The sequence below is a fragment of the Stenella coeruleoalba genome, assembly GCF_951394435.1.
Source record: "Stenella coeruleoalba genome assembly, chromosome: 4".
Lineage (NCBI taxonomy): Eukaryota > Metazoa > Chordata > Mammalia > Artiodactyla > Delphinidae > Stenella > Stenella coeruleoalba.
In genome coordinates, this window is record NC_137149.1 from 145,619,268 (window position 1) to 145,637,535 (window position 18,268).

Below are 18,268 nucleotides of genomic sequence, written 5' to 3' on the forward strand. Positions count from 1 at the left end.
GGATCACTGAGCTCTAACTCTACTAAGACCATTGTGATTCTGACACAGGCATGATTAGTTTGAGAAAAATAGTTTCAAAGGATGAGGAAGAACTCAGATTACTTGAACATATTATCAATCGAAAAAAAAATGCACAACGTGAGAGCTGTGAGTTGTTTTATTTGGGGCAAAATGAGGACTATAGCCCGGGAGACAGCATTTCGGAGAGCTCTGAGAAACTGCTCCAAAGATTTTGGGGGGCAGGTCAGTATACATGTGATTTTGGTGAAGAGGGAGTACATGCAGTCAAGCACATATTTTTTGCAGAAGGTTTCTGCTGGTCTCGTGAAGGTTACTCGTCACAAGGAGCAGACGTCACCACGAAGGATTTTAGTGCTTTTCTAGATATGAGGAGATGCAAGAATTGAGCTCATAAAATTGTCTCCTGAAAATATCTAACTATCTGAAGACCTGTTCTGCCACTTTTTTGCAGAGCACAGAGGGCCTCATTTCTGCTCTCCACCTGAACTCCTTTCAGGGGGCGTTGAAGGTCAGCAGCTGCAGCAGCGCATGATTTAATCCTTGTAGAGGGAGCTGGCAAGTGCCAATTAGTAGTTGGCAGTATGAGTGGTATAGCTCACGAGTTCATCTTTTCTCCCACTCCACCAAGGAGAGGAAAGAACAAGACACAAAACTGGAAGATTAGACTCCTCTGTCTTCCTACCCCCTACACAGATGGTCTCATCACCATGACCTGACTTGAGACCATCAAAATCAACTACACGTATCTTATTGCTTTTGTGAGAGTTAATATAATAAACCTGGATGTCCAAATCATGCCTTATCCCCAGAAATCTAATAACCATGCATCTCTTAGCAGGGAGACAATCCTCTACATCTACCTCTGGCACTTTCTATCTCTCTTTCCAGTTTTATTTACCTTTAGATAAGTTATCGTCATCTGAGATTCTGTGTAGTGTACAAGCCTGTCTCAGAGATATTGCAGTTTGGTTCCAGACTACCACAATATTGCAATAAAGCAAGTCACATAATTTTTGTTTGTTTGTTTCCTAGTGCATATAACAGTTATTTTTACACTACACAGTATTTTATTAAGTGTGCAATAGCATTATGCCTAAAAAAACAATGTACTTACCTGAATTAAAAAGATACTTTGCAAGTGAAACTGTGACTGGCCTCCTAGACTAAAGTTTCAACATAAGATACTTCAATGACAGTATATTCAGTGAGTCTGGCCTTGTCAAGAATCGCTAGTTCAGATGTAACACATGCATTCTGAGGAAGCTACAGTGGGAAGTCTTTGGAACCAGAGCCAGACGGTAAATGAAATAAATGTCCTACAAGTTTGGATCCCCAGCACCAGAGTGCTTAATGTATTACTACTATTTTGTTTTATACTTTCTTTCCCCCAGTCACACATTCAGCTCGTTAAGGCTATCAGAACTCCAAATATCTGAAGCAATTTTCCCAGGCTGGTTAAAAGGTCTATAGGAAGGTATCTTCTGCATTTGGAACACCCCAGAGTGTGCCAATGCTCCCATCAGGAAACAGAGGAGAGAAAAAGTTACTAGGAAGCATGTCTTAAGTAGGCTATTTCATTGACCAAAAATGGACTAAATGAGGAAAACGTGTATTTAAAATATGGAAGAATGAGGGAGTCAATCACCTTTCCCCTGTGTGTGGGCATGGCCAAGCGTCTGTGAACAAGGATTTTTATAAAAAGCTCACTAGCCAGGACCGTGGACTTTTCTAAAGCACATTCATTAAAACAGCATATCCAGCTGGAGTTTTATAATCATGATCAAATCAAGTTCAAGATCAAATCAAAAGCAAGCTAGTCTTATGTCAAAACCAGTTTCAAGGAAAAAAGTCGGAGTCTGTTCTCTGGGTCTATACATGATTTAACTTGAGTGAAATATTAGAACAGAAATAAATGTGAGACATACAGTACAATGATGAAAGCTTCTCCCCCAACTTTCTGTTCCATCATTTCACAAACAGGTACGTGACTAAAAGTCACTAAAAATAGTATTAAAATATCTGACCAAATCCTGGTGTCACTGCACCCTAAAAATTACCGCAGTGCTGGCACTGCAGGTCTTTAGGAAGAGTATAGTGAGGTAAGATCAAACACACTGCCCCTCCGCCACCTGGGAAAAGTCACTTCCCATTATCTAACAAATAACAGATGGAGAGTGGCTGAGAGCGCCGTTGCTTTCTAAACAGAAAAGCAGTACTTGTTTCCCCATTAGGCTTATAGGAGAGGTAGCTTCAGCCATTAGATGGTTTTGTTAATCCCTCCAGCTGGACTGTGCTAAAGCCTAGGGCTTTAATCCTCACTATTGACAATATCCATTTATATGGAAAGCAGGTAAATCATTCACTTTCCTCCCCTTCTAAGGCAGCAAATGCCGCTTAGCCAATGAAATTTGAATCCAGTAAACAAGAAGAGAGAACACATGATGTGTAAAAGTCGTATTTAGCAGTGCAGGTGCTGTCATTGCACGTCACCACTCAGGTGGCTACAGGAGGGGCTGGAGCTTCTAGTGATCCATCGGCTAAGCTCCATCCTCAGCGCTGTCTCTGCAGCTCATCCAAGCGCAGGCATGACAACGTCTAACTTATGGATGTTCCATAAAAGGTTAAAAATAGCTCTTTAGTAACTCCTATCACCAATCTGCCATTGCTGTGACAAAGCTTGAATCATCCCGCTCTACCAAAAGAAATAGTAAAGCATCATGAATATACAACTATAACGTGCACAAGCTGGTGTGGAAATCTGCATGAATTATTATAATGAGAAGCACGTTAAATAAAAATCATTATTTTTAACTTTGATTAGGTCTGAATGTATACTGTCTGTCTTGCACTTGACGATATGTGTGTGTATAAGCATATACATGTTTTTATAAGTCTGCACAACAACCAGGAGAGATAGAGATTACTATCTTTAATTTCTAATTGAGAAAAGGTTGAGTGACTTGCCAGATATTCTAGAACTATTAAGTGTCCTTGGCATGGTCTGAACCCAGAGCTGGCTGACTTCAGCGTCTGTGTTTCCTGATTGCACCAACTTAAAAAAAAACACAAGGAAGCAAAGCTCCAAGCAATATGAACCACTCCCTCTGTGGACAAATATGAAAGACCGTGGACACAGCTGTGCAGCTACCCAGAATGAAAAGGAATGTTTGAAAAATCTTGGAGACCTCTTTTACCAGACAGGCTATATCTGTCTGGTAAAAAACAGAGTATAAAAAAGCTACTGCCCCAGTCCATGGGACAGAGCACAGAGTAGAAAAGCAGTCTGGTGATTTTCCTCACCCCTGCTTGGGTAGGTTTCCATCATCTATTGGTGCATTAATTCTATCTGGCTCCTGGAAACAGTCATTTGTTGAATAGCTCCTTTGTGACCCAGGGAGTTAATTCAGAATACCAAATGCCTTCATTTCCAGCTGGAGAGGAGTTCAGGCAGAAGAGAAAAAAAATACTAACTTCATTTTTTACAAATAATAGGAAGATGAAAGTTGGACCAAATTTCCTCACTATTTTTGTTGGAGAAGAACTGTTCTATTTTGACATGGGTCACTGAGACATTGGAGGAAATTTTCATGTGCAGGCATTTCCTTGAGTCAATATAAGTGGAGCAAAGGAAATGACTGCAATACAAAAATGTCCTTTTAGTGTTCAGATTTTCTGGGTCCTACTGGGAGGTTTCTGTATTAGAAAATTTAGGCTAAATTCTAAGTACATATCTTAACGTCAAAGCAACTAAGTCAAATTTTTAAGTATATCTTTGAAACAGTTGAAAATAAATGTCCAGTAACTGAAAACCCAGGTTTCTCATAGGTTCAGTTCTTTGCCCAACTACAGACTTAAATTACCTATTAAGTGACTTACATATAATTAATTATACTATAGAAATGTTAAGACAGATATAATTGCCTGAATTTAATTTTCTTGTCAGGTGATAAAACAGGAAGAACTTGGCAAGGACCCTTCTGATTGCACTTTGTATGATCTACTGAAATATGATGATTTTAACTCAGACAAGCACCTGGCTCTTGAAGAATTTTATAGAACATTCCGTGAGTATAAGATTCATTCTCTAATTCCTCTTTGTTCTTTTTTCTGTTTCTTTACCCAATATGGTGCGTTTGCTTGACCTCAAAGTACAGACTGTTTCTTAAGAGAAGTATATAATTGAGATAACTTAAGTGTGTGGCTGTATTGAAACGAATGTAAAAGCTAAGGGAGTTATAATTCTAAAATGCAGAGCTGGAAATGTTTGATAACATTTACTATCAGTTCCTATTGATTCTAGTTTAAGATATTAATTCCACAGTGACGCTTCCAAGGTTATTTTTAGAGTAGGAACAGCACTTCACTGTCACCATATATCAAAAACAATTATTTACATAATGACAATTTTTTTTATTTTATAGAAAAACCAAAGTTGATTAATAGATAAAGTTTGCATATATGTTAACAACAATAATTAGCATAAGAATTGAAAATTATATTTATGTTAAGATATTTTGGAATCAATTATATATGTTTAAAATGCTTAAAGACTTCTTAAAATTGAGTATACTTTATAGAGCAAAGTTGTAAAGATGATTTGGTTAAAAAAGTGTATGACAGGTTATTCATTAAAAATAATTCAAAGAAAAAAGAGTAAGAGTCAAAAAACAGAAGGGAAAGTTTGGAGCTATGTGTAAAAGAAAGAGAAAAAAAAATCATTAAATTAACTGGTTGGTATTTGAAAATCACCAAGTAATGAAAGTTAAGTGAGATTTTAGATTGATAGATGATAGATAGATGGATAATCTTCAATATTTTTATATGCACTCTCATATATAGGACTTTCCAAATATATACATATGTATATATTTCTTTTTTCCAAAAAGGTAGGAAATAGGATATGTACTTGGTATAAAAAGATCCTTTTTTTTTTTTTTGTGGTACGCGGGCCTCTCACTGCTGTGGCCTCTCCCGTTGCGGAGCACAGACTCCGGATGTGCAGGCTCAGCGGCCATGGCTCATGGGCCCAGCCGCTCCGTGGTCTGTGGGATCTTCCCAAACCGGGACACGAACCCGTGTTCCCTGCATCGGCAGGCGGACTCTCAACCACTGCGCCACCAGGGAAGCCCAAAAGATCCTTTTTGAGTTATGCCTCTGTCGTCCATCAGTTGTCTGATATTGGAAAAATTACGTAAATCTCTGAAATTCATATAAATGAGGATAGTAATTACCACATGATCATTTTATATTAAAACACTGAATTATATTTTATATAATATTTGAAACTAGCAAAGTAGTAAATGTGAAATAGCTGCTTGTTACAAAGCTTTAAGGCAAGACGTCAGTATGCTCTTCAGATTTAATTAAACTGCATTTCCACTTTAAATTGCAAGCAGAATACAGATGGGATATCTCGGTAAACACTTAATCCTTTAAAGTGTGTCACAAGGCTAGAAAACTTTTCAAAGATAACAAGAAAGCAGCATTGTCATTCAATGATTATATGAAGAAACTGAAACACAGAGAAGTTAAGAACCAAGTGGCTGAGTTTATTATCAGACCTATGCCAAACCAGTTAAGAAGTCTGAGTTTATTATCAGACCTATGCCAAACCAGTTAAGAAGTCTGAGTTTATTATCAGACCTATGCCAAACCAGTTAAGAAGTCTAAACTTCACTCTGTAGTAGGCATTGTTCTGTGTGCTTAGGATGACAGGAATATTATGGTTTATCAGGAAAAATTGTTTACATTAGATTATATTGTATACTATCATGTAAGATACAAGGGGATAAATGTCATAGGAAGGCCTACATAAAATATAAAGTGAACTAAGAATATAACCTCCAGCACTGGGAATCAAGGAGAGTTTATGAAAGTAGTAGCAATTGAATGGGTCTTGAGGATGAGTGGATTTGGACTTTAGGGGATGAGAGATGGAAGATGGACAAAGAGAAGAGTGTCAGGGAGGAAGAAATTTTCCTCTACCCTTCTGGGTCCTTTTGGCTGGTCTAAGAATCAAGTTCACATAAGACAGATTAGCAGGAGAAAATCAAAATTTAATAACGTGTATACATGGGAGAGACCCAAGAAAACTGGGTAACTCACCAAAATGGCTGAAACCCTCACCTTAAATACCATTTTCAGCTAAAGACAAAAGAGGATGTTGAGGTAGGGGTTTTGTGCTTCAAAGGGGAGGAAAGCAACACACATGGAGATGGAAAAACAAGTGTTTGGTAAATGAATGTTCTCTTAGCCCTGCACAAACAATGGGACACAGAGAGTAATTTTAAGAAGCAGACTTTGCTGAGTTCCTTTCTGTCCACACCCCTAGTTCATACTATGGTAACCTGTGGTGATAGCTCCCTTCCTGGAAGAGGTCCTCTATCCTCTTTCTTCAAGGCAGTTGGGGGAAGGTTGAAGTTACTTTCCAAGTCTTTTGGGCTTTGATTGTTTTCAGCTTGAAATAATATTAATACCAAAGAGACATTTGGGGGTGGCAGTTTTGCTCTCCTACATCAGCATAAATAAAATCTCTACTGCATGATACACCAGAGTATTTATAGAAACTAGTCCAACCGGAAGATCTCTTCCAGGTCTGAAAGTCTATGGAAATATATCAATTATCATTACTATTTTACTAACTTATTTTATTAAACAGGCAGTCTAACCTACCAACTCCTATCCCCCACTCCCATAATATGAAGATACATGGATGTGGCTAAATAAAAGTAGTTGAAATCTATAGCAGTAGCAGAAAATATTTTTAATGGTATACAAACTATCAAGCATCAATAAGAATTAAATTGTATGTTTACGTAGGATTTTTATTCAAAATATTGTTAATGGTGGAATAGTGGAGCTAGAAACTAATAAATACAATGAAAATAAAGTGTGAGTAATATGTTATTTTTATGGTAACACAGCAAAGACTGAATAATGATCCCTGGCAATATCAGTACAAAAGAATCTTCCCTAGAATACTGCTGCCTGCACCTATCAGGGGGAAAATGATGCTGTGTTTGGGATACGATTTGATATTGCTAAGGAAGGCAAGGTAGATCAGCATGTTGTAAAGATAAATAAAATTTGCAATTCAGAAATCTGAATCATCAATACAAACTTCAATAGAGACATAGTGAAACGTTGTTTTTAAAGGAGCTACAGTGTACTACAAACTATTGAATTCGGAGAGCAGAAAATTTATATGATTCTGTTAACAACTGGAAGGTAGTATGGTAGCAATTTTATTGAAATTATTTATAGTAAATGCAATGAAGTTTAATGAAGATTGTAATGATTCTGCCATTCTGTCAAAATGATGTATAACGCAAAAGGTCTACATTTTTAATATTTTGAATCATAGAGTGATATTTGATAACAAAAGCACTTGGCAATCAGCAATCATATTATGAGGTTTTATCTTTTTGAATAATCACAAAACTTTTCCTTAACTATGATAAAATGATGTTAACATAATCGTTTAGAAAAGGTAATGTTTTTAAGTACTGCTGGAATTATCTGGGGTGTTTTAAGATTCATTGTGGTCTCACCAAGCAGTTCTCTGCAATATATTTTCAGTGTTTCACCGTTATTAAACAGGGTATCAAGCTCTTGAATGACCCTTTGGAGAGAGCAAAACTAACTTGTATGGATTGCCTGTATCAGCAAGATGTATTTATACTTATATATGAATAGGAAACATACGTCTATTTCTTTCTCTCCTTCTGTTAAAATACTTCACCACTAAACCCACCTCGGTTTTGTGAAGTTTAGTGACAGGTGTTGTATAATGGCATGATTTTAGAAAGTCACTCTATTATATAATATTAGTATCATGAATAAAAAAATATAACAATTGTGAAAAGGCAATCTATTTTAAAATTATGTATTAAGTACCTATGTGTATAGACTGCTGTGACAGTTAAAGCAACTTGAAAAGATAAGTTTCCTTTCCTTTAGAATGCATCATCTCAGACAGACAATGATAAAAAGGACAGATATAGTAAGGATAAAAAGTAATCAGTTTTTCCACCCAGAATTCATTCCCCCAGAGCTTCTAAAAAGAAAGCCCAGAAAACTAAAAAGTCCCTAAATGAATAGAATCTAGAAAAATAAACTAAGGCCAGAGAAGTTAAGAAACTTGTCTTTATCCAGTCTTTATTTACTGGTAGATACAAAGATAAACAGATTTCTTGAGTTCCAGTTTATTATTCTTTCTGCCACCACACAACATGGAAGAAAGTAAAGGGTACTTTGCAAACAGGAAAAGGTTAATGGTAAAGAAAAAAGAACCAGCACATTATCAACTGTTATTACATGACTAGGGTATTATTTTAGTAGTTATAAAGTTTTCCATAAAATAGTATTTTTTTTCATTTTGGATAAGATGAATTATTTTATTATTTTACAATAAGCATCAGATAACATTCTTAATTTTTCTCCAGAATTTTTGACGTTATTCAAAAATCCCTTCATTTTTACTAGGATATTTAAAATAAATCGTCACTGCAAGCATCAAATATCTTAAATCATGCTTTGTTTGATTAACAAACTTGGAAATCTATGCAATGGGATCCAATAAATCTTAAGTGAGATCAGACATAGTTTTGAATATTTGAAAGAAATACTAGGGCTTCCCTGGTGGCGCAGTGGTTGAGAGTCCGCCTGTCGATGCAGGGGACACGGGTTCGTGCCCCGGTCCGGGAAGATCCCACATGCCGCGGAGCGGCTGGGCGCGTAAGCCATGGCCGCTGAGCCTGCGCGTCCGGAGCCTGTGCTCCGCAACGGGAGAGGCCACAACAGTGACGCCCGAATACCTAAAAAATAAGAAATACTAAATCCTCTCGTCAGATGGTGGACACCCTGCACACTTGCATTTTGTTGCCTTGATAGTAAAATGTATAGATTTTTCAGTGCAAAGAGTACTTAGAATTAAAAACAAATTAATAGTGTCATTATTAACTACAAGGACTTGTATTAAAATACAGAGATTCAGCGTTTTATTTTCTTCCAACTCAAAATTAAAATACAATGTTTGATTAAGTTTGACATGTCTGGAACTCTATATTTTTGCTTCAGATTTGTAGGTAAATGCAAGTGATTTGCCGTTAGACAAGATGACCATACACAAAACTGAGACATTTAATTTCAGAAGTGATGTTCAAATAAATGTTTATATTTATTTATTTTTGCAAATTCAATTAAGATGATAAAGTGTTATTATATGGCTCTTAATTTTAGGAATTAATTGTTTTCATTTGGACTTTCTAGATAACCCAAAATGGTGTAAATGTCTATCTAGAGAAAAGATATTTTGTAAATGCTTTCCATGTACATAATTTCCTGAGTTAAACTATAAAGTGCTTTGACTTAAAATTACATGAAGTGAGGAGTCTGTGTAACTCTGATAGATTCTTGAAATCCTATTAACTTATGAGTTGTAGTTCCCCAAACCATATACATACACTTTAAGATGTGTTCTAGTGATTCAAGATCTAATGTCACCCTTAAATAAATCTTTATCAATTCAAAATGATCTCTATGTGTGGAAAGATCCAAAGGAAGATGTTTTTCTACTATACATAAAATAATTAGGTTTTTGCAAGCATTATGCATCAATTATGAGCATTTATATTGAAACTAACTGTACAATATCTGTCTCTCCTTTCTTAAAAAGAATAATTAAGACTCTAAAATTCTAAAATATTAAAAAATATGGAACAGTTATTTCAAATCACCTAACTCTTCATGATTATATACAAAATGTCATCTCTCTTTATATGAAAGAATTCTTAATGGAATATAAATTTGATAACGACATTATAAGGAAAAGATATTTATTTTTCTGGGAAATCACAATTGCTATAATAAAATGTTAATTATCGGAATCATCTAATAAGAAGAGCAATAAAATATGAGTATTATATTAACATTTATTGACATTAGATCATTAGTATATGAAAGTCCTTTATTTGAGAAAAATAGCAGAATTTAGTGACCGGAATTAAGATTGTTGCTGTATGTTAAGGTGAGGGAGGCAGGAGGAGCAGTAGCAGTAATGCAAGAAGGTGTCCATATTTGGAAAATCACTTATAAGCAGAATCATCTCGATTTGATGAGTGATTACATACACATGGGAGGAAGAGGGTAGAGTCAAGGATAATGTCCAATTTTCTGCTTGCAAACAAAGGTGAACAATGATGCTACTCATTAAAGTAGGAAACATGGGAAGAGAAGGAAGTGTGGGGAGTATATTAAGTTAAATTTTAGACATATTGGAATATTCAAATATAAACTTTTGGATGGAGAATATGGTGGTCTAGAGTCAGGTGGGAGCTCTGGGGCACAAATAGAGACATAGAGCATGCAGTCAAAATTTGATACTCTGGCAAGGAGTGGGGTATCTAAGGTGAGTATGTGAAGATAGAAGAGATGGGCAGAACAGCAGTAGGAGACTAAAAGTAAACAACAGCAAAACTTAGAGAGATAGGAAGAAAGCCAAAGGAGTACACCATCATAAAATTTTAATAAGGAATTGTTTCCAAGGCTGGGTTCAAAACAAGTTACCAATTTGTTGGTAACTTTGGTCACAGCACTTTCAGCAGAGATGTAGGGGTAGAAGCAAAAGTGCTGGTGGTTGAGAAGTTGGATATAAAAAAAAAAGAAATGAAAACAAATGTTGAGCAAAAAAGCAGAGCACATAATATACATCAAGTATATATGTAGTTAAAATCCAAATTAGGTAAAAGTCATTGTGATTTTAGTAGTTAATATGAATGGTTGCCTTTGGGGGAGTGGAGGACGTGCAGTGGGAACACAAGGCAAGAGAAGGGCTTCTATGGTGCTGGCAATGTTCTTATTTTCATCCAGATAAAAAATCCCACACTGATTTGGGAAATGCTGCATTGGATGAACTGCTATAGAATAACCCCAAACTGGATCATTGTAGCATAAAATCTTGCAGCAAGTTTAGTTGACTGGTCCACTGGGGAAATCATTCTTTTGTTACATGCTTTGAATGCAAAGTTAGTTTACATGTGTGTATGAATACAATCCTCTATGTTGGAGTGTGTAGATATGCACTAATCGTTGGGTACATAGAGCACCACTTGCTTACAGATGGTTGTAGTGTATGTTATTTTTGATGTGTCTGGGTTCTATCCCTAATAGAAAAATACTGTGCAAAACATGATTGTTGAGATCCAACTTATAGACGTAGATTCCAAAAGGACAGTTTTCTGGTTCTTAAAAAAAAAAAATTGCTTGTATACCCCACATGTTAATAAAAAGACAACGGGGAGTTTGACGTCTTCAAAGGTGGTGGAGCCAGGGCACCTCAGAGCGTTCCCGCAGTCCGTTGAGCCCTCAGAGGTTGCCCCCACTGGCTGACACCTCAGCCTTTGCCCTGCACGCTGGTCTCGGGCTTCATGGAAGTGAAAACAAGCCAAGAGTAAAACAAAACCAGTACAAATCCCCAAGTCAAAACAGCTACAGTCAAATTCAAGGAAAGCAAAGTTGTGTGGCTGACATGGTCTCGGTGCTCCAGCTGGCTGTCAGGCCTGAGCCTTGGAGGTGGGAGAGCAGAGTACAGGAAACTGGACCATGAGAGACCTCCCAGCTCCACATAATATCAATTGGCGAGAGCTCTCCCAGAGATCTCTGTCTCAACACTAAGACCCAGCTCCACTCAGTGACCAGCAAGCTCCAGTGCTGGACACCCCATGCCAAACAACTAGGAAGACAAGAACACAACCCCACACATTAGCAGAGAGGCTGCCTAAAAACATACTAAGTTCACAAACAGCCCAAAACACACCACTGGACATGGTCCTGCTCACCAGAAAGATAAGATCCAGCCTTATCCACCAGAACACAGGCACCACTACTCTCCACCAGGAAGCCTACACAAGCCACTGAACCAACTTTACCCACCAGGGGCAGACACCAAAAAAAACGGAAACTACAAACATGCAGCCTGTGAAAAGGAGACCCCAAACACAGTAAGTTAAGTTAAATGAGAAGACAGAGAAACACACAGCAGATGAAGGAGCAAGGTAAAAACCCACCAGACCAAACAAATGAAGAGGAAATAGGCAGTCTACATGAAAAATAATTCAGAGTAATGATAGTAAAGATGATCCAAAATCTTGGAAATAGAATGGAGAAAATACAAGAAACGTTTAACAAGGACCTAGAAGAACTAAAGAGTAAACAAACAATGATGAACAACACAATAAATGAAATTAAAAATTCTCTAGAAGGAATCAATAGCAGAATAACTGAGGCAGAAGAACAGATAAGTGACCTGGAAGATAAAAGAGTAGAAATAACTATCGCAGAGCAGAATAAAGAAAAAAGAATGAAAAAAATTGAGGACAGTCTCAGAGACCTCTGGGATAACATTAAATGCACCAACGTTTGGATTATAGGGGTCCCAGAGGAAGAAGAAAAACAGAAAGGGACTGAGAAAATATTTGAAGAGATTATAGTTGAAAACTTCCATAATATGGGGAAGGAAATAGTCAATCAAGTCCAGGAAGTGCAGAGAGTCCCATACAGGATAAATCCAAGGAGAAACATGTGAAAACACATATTAATCAAATTATCAAAAATTAAATACAAAAAAAATATTAAAAGCAGAAAGGGGAAAAACAAATAACAAACTAGGGAGTCCCCATAAAGTTAACAGCTGAGCTTTCAGAAGAAACTCTGCAAGCCAGAAGGGAGTGGCAGGACATATTTAAGTGATGAAAGGAAAAAAACTACAAATAAGACTACTCTGCACAGCAAGGATCTCATTCAGATTTGTTGGAGAAATTAAAACCTTTACAGAGAAGCAAAAGCTAAGAGAATTTAGCACCACCAAACCAACTTTACAGCAAATGCTAAAGGAACTTCTCTAGGCATGAAACACAAGAGGAGGAAAATACCTAAAATAACAAACCCAAAACAATTAAGAACATGATAACACATATCAATAACACATATCAATGACACATATCAAAAACACATATCAATAATTACCTTAAATGTAAATGGATTAAATGTTTCAACCAAAAGACATAGAGTGGCTGAATGAATACAAAAACAAGACCCGTATATATGCTGTCTACAGGAGACCCACTTCAGACCTAGGGACACGTACAGACTGAAAGTGAGGGGATGGAAAAAGATATTCCATGTAAATGGAAATCAAAAGAAAGCTAGAGTAGCAATTCTCATAACAGAAAAAATAGACTTTAAAATAAAGACTATTACAAGAGACAAAGAAGGACACTACATAATGATCAAGGGATCATTTCAAGAAGAAGATATAACAATTGTAAATATTTATGCACCCAACGTAGGAGCAGCTCAATACATAAGGCAAATACTAACAGCCATAAAAGGGGAAATCGACAGTAACACATTCATAGTAGGGGACTTTAACACCCCACCTGACTTTCACCAATGGACAGATCATCCAAAATGAAAATAAATGAGGAAACTCAAGCTTTAAATGATACATTAAACAAAATGGACTTACTTGATACTTATAGGACATTCCATCCAAGATCAACAGAATACACTTTCTTCTCAAGTGCTTATGGAACATTTTCCAGGATACAACATTTGTGATCTTGGGTCACAAATCAAGCCTTGGTAAATTTAAGCAAATTGAAACTGTATCAAGTATCTTTTCTGAACAAAATGCTATGAGAGTAGATAATCAATTACAGGGAAAAAAATGGCAAAAAATACAAACACATGGAGGCTAAACATTACACTACTAAATAACCAAGAGTTCACTGAAGAAATCAAAGAGGAAATTAAAAAAATACCTAGAAACAAATGACAATGAAAACATGACAGCCCAAAACCAATGGGATACAGCAAAAGCACATCTAAGAGGGAAGTTTATAGCAATACAATTCTACCTCAAGAAACAAGAAAAATCTCAAATAAACAACCTAAACTTACACGTAAAGCAATTAGAGAAAGAAGAACCAAAAAATACAATCCAAAGTTTGCAAAAGGAAAGAAATCATAAAGATCAGATCAGAAATAAATGAAAAAGAAATGAAGGAAATGACAGCAAAGATCAATAAAACTAAAAGCTGGTTCTTTGAGAAGATAAACAAAATTGATAAACCATTAGTCAGACTCATCAAGAAAAAAAGGGAGAAAACTCAATAGAGTTAGAAATGAAAAAGAAGTAATAACTGACACTGCAGAAACACAAAGGATCAGAGATTACTACAAGCAACTATATGCCAATAAAATGGACGACCTGGAAGAAATGAACACATTCTTAGAAAAGCACAAACTTCTGAGACTGAACCAGGAAGAAATAGAAAATATAAACAGACCAATCACAAGCACTGAAATTGAAACTGTGATAAAAATCTTCCAACAAACAAAAGCCCAGGACCAGAGGGCTTCACTGGCAAATTCTATCAAACATTTAGAGAAGAGCTAACACATATCCTTCTCAAATTCTTCCAAAATATAGCAGAGGGAGGAACACTCCCAAATTCATTCTATGAGGCCACCATCACCCTTATATCAAAACCAGAAAAAGATGTCACAAAGAAAGAAAACTACAGGCCAATATCACTGATGAACGTAGATGCAAAAATCCTCAACAAAATACTAGCAAATAGAATCCAGCAGCACATTAAAAGGATCATAAACCATGATCAAGTCGGGTTATTCCCAGGAATGCAAGGATTCTTCAATACACCAAAACCAATCAATGTGATACACCATATTAACAAATTGAAGGATAAAAACCATATGATAATCTCTATAGAAGCAGAAAAAGCTTTTGACAAAATTTTCCACTCATTTATGATAAAAACTCTCCAGAAAGTAGGCACAGAGGGAACTTACCTCAACATAATAAAGGTCAGGTATGACAAACCCACAGCCAACATCATTCTCAATAGTGAAAAACTCAAACCATTTCCTCTAAGATCAGGAAAAAGACAATGGTGCCCACTATCCCCACTATTTTTCAACATAGTTTTGGAAATTTTAGCCAAAGCAGAGATGAAAAAGAAATAAAAGGAATCCAAATTGGAAAAAAAGATGTAAAGCTGTCACTGTTTGCAGATGACATGATAATAAACAGAGAGAATCCTAAAGATGCTACCAGAAAACTACAGAGTTAATCAATGAATTTGGTAAAGTAGCAAGATACAGTATTAATGCACAGAAAACTCTTGTAGTCCTATATACTAACAACAAAAAATCTGAAAGAGTAATTAAGGAAACACTCCCATTTAGCATTGCAACAAAAAGAATAAAATACCTAGGAATAACCCTACCTAAGGAGACAAAAGAGCTGTATGCAGAAAACTATAAGACACTGCTGAAAGAAACTAAAGATGATACAAACAGATAGAGAGATATACCAAGTTCTTGGATTGGAAGAATGAACATTGTGAAAATGACTGTACTACCCAAAGCAATCTACAGATTCAATGCAATCCCTATCAAACTACCAATGGCATTTTTCACAGAACTAGGACAAAAAATTTCACAATTTGTATGGAAACACAAAAGACCCCAAATAGCCAAAGCAATCTTGAGAAAGAAAAATGGAGCTGGAGGACCCAGGCTCCCTGACTTCAGACTATACTACAAAGCTACAGAAATCAAGACAGCATGGGACTGGCTCAAAAACAGAAATATAGATCCAAGGAACAGGATAGAAAGCCCAGAGATAAACCCAGACACATATGGTCACCTTATCTTTGATAAAGGAATGAAGAATATACAATGGAGAAAAGACAGCGTCTTCAATAATTGGTGCTGGGAAAACTGAACAGCTACATATAAAAAATAATGAAATTAGAACACTCCCTAACACCATACATAAAAGTAAACTCAAAATGAATTAAAGACCTAAATGTAAGGCCACACACTATAAAACTCTTAGAGGAAAACATAGGCAGAACACTCTATGACATAAATAACAGCAAGATCCTTTTAGACCCGTCTCCTAGAGAAATGGAAATAAAAACAAAAATAAACAATGGGACCTAATGAACCTTAGGCTCATTAGGGACCTAATGAACCTTAAAAGCTTTTGCACAGCAAAGGAAGCCATAAACAAGATGAAAAGACAGCCCTCAAAATGGGAGAAAATATTTGAAAATGAAGTAACTGACAAAGGAGTAATCTCCAAAATATACAAGCAGCTCATGCAACTCAATACCAAAAAAACCAACAACCCAATCCAAAAATGGGCAGAAGACCTAAATAGACATTTCTCCAAAGAAGATATACAGATTGCCAACAAACACATGAAAATGGTTACTCAACATCACTAATCATTAGAGAAATGCAAGTCAAAACCACAGTGAGGTATCAACTCACACTGGTCAGAAAGGACATCATCAAATAATCTACAAACAATAAATGCTGAAGAGGGTGTGGAGAAAAGGGAACACTGTTGCACTGTTGGTGGGAATGTAAATTGATACAGCCACTGTGGAGAACAGTATGGAGGTTCCTTCATAAACTAAAAATAGAACTGCCATATGACCCAGCAATGCCACTACTGGGCATATACCCTGAGAAAACCATAATTCAAAAAGAGTCATGTACCACAATATTCATTACAACACTATTTACAATAGCCAGGACATGGAATCAACCTAAATGTCCATCGACAGATGAATGGATAAAGAAGATGTGGCACATATATACAATGGAATATTACTCAGCCATAAAAAGAAATGAAATTGAGTTATTTGTAGTGAGGTGGATGGACCTAGAGTGTGTCATAGAGTGAAGTAAGTCAGAAAGAGAAAAACAAATACCATATGCTAACACATATATATGGAATCTAAAAAAAAAAAAAAAAAGATTCTGAAGAATCTAGGGGCAGGACAGAAATAAAGCCGCAAACGTAGAGAGTGGACTTGAGGACACAGGGAGGGGGAAGTGTAGGCTGGAAAGAAGTGAGAGAGTGGCATGGACATATATACACTACCAAATGTAAACTAGCTAGTGGGAAGCAGCCTCATAACACTGGGGATCAGCTCGGTGCTTTGTGACCACCTAGAGGGGTGGGATAGAGAGGGTGGGAGGGAGATGCAAGAAGGAGGGGATATAGGGATATATATATATATATACATAAAGCTGATTCACTTCGTTATACAACAGAAACTAACACAACAAAGTAAAGCAATTATACTCCAATAAAGATGTTAAAAAAATTTTTTTAAATAAACCTAAAAAAGTAAAAAATAAAATTACAAGTGTTAAGGCAATATAGATTTGAACTATAATTTTAAAAACAATAAAAGCCTTAAGTCATTCCCATCTGAAGACGACTTTGTCCTCACCATTGCTAAGGTTACCTTAATCTGATGTAGCTGGTACACATTTATGTTTCTCTTTTTACCTATATCCACTGGCATTCTACACTCTCTGATTTTTACACGCTCTGATCTCTCACTGGTAAATTTTGCTTGTTGACCTGTTTGTAACTTTTAAAAGCAGATATAATTAGATATTTTAGCTTCTTTTATTTCAGGTGAAACACTTCTATTTATTTCTTGAAGTATTGACTCTTTTTTCATATAGATATTGAGAATAAGGACTTGCCTGATAAAGTGAAATTGAAATAAAAAATAATAAAATGGTAACTCACCAATCTTTCTTATTTTCCACACTTGTCAATCATAATTTACTGTGTCTGACTTAAAATTACTTTCTGCTGATTTCAGCATAATATTCTGAGATGGAGTTTGCCTGAGGCTGTTTATGGACTTTCACAATCATTTCTATAATTCACTAGTCCTTTGGCTTTGTTAACCCCATGTTCTTAATACCATCTTCTCAGAAACTCCTTGAATTGAGGCTTATGTTTTCCTTGTGTGGTCTGAAACCCTATCCGGATAGAGTCTTCATAGTGGCTTTACTGTGGAGATCCAGGGAACACTGCTGCCCAGATCTGAGCCATTTGGACATGACTGAGTGGCTGCAGATTGGCACCAAAGCCTTTGCTTCATTTCAAAGTATCTCAGATTCCCAAACTGAGTTCATACTAATGGAATTTAATTTTTAACTGGCCAAAATTGTTCAACAATTTAAAACAATTGGAATGGAATCTGTCATGTTTTAATTACTAGCTGTTCTCTGAATTCCCTTCTCTAGGTTATTCTGAGAGAATGCATTTTATCTAAATTTTCCAGTTGAAAGTTTCTTTATAGGATTCTGCTCTGTCAAGTGATCCTTTAGAAAGGCATTTATC

General features: G+C 36.2%; 1 protein-coding gene across 5 annotated transcripts in view; it reads left to right on the plus strand.

Moving 5' to 3' along the window:
- Positions 1–18,268, plus strand: part of FSTL5 (follistatin like 5) — a 1,111,808-nt gene that overhangs the window by 797,490 nt on the left and 296,050 nt on the right. For all 5 annotated transcript variants that reach the window (XM_079921028.1, XM_079921031.1, XM_079921029.1 and 2 more), the window contains one exon: positions 3,965–4,085. In XM_079921028.1, the coding sequence (XP_079777154.1) occupies positions 3,965–4,085 (121 nt within the window). The remainder of the gene's footprint in view (positions 1–3,964; positions 4,086–18,268) is intronic.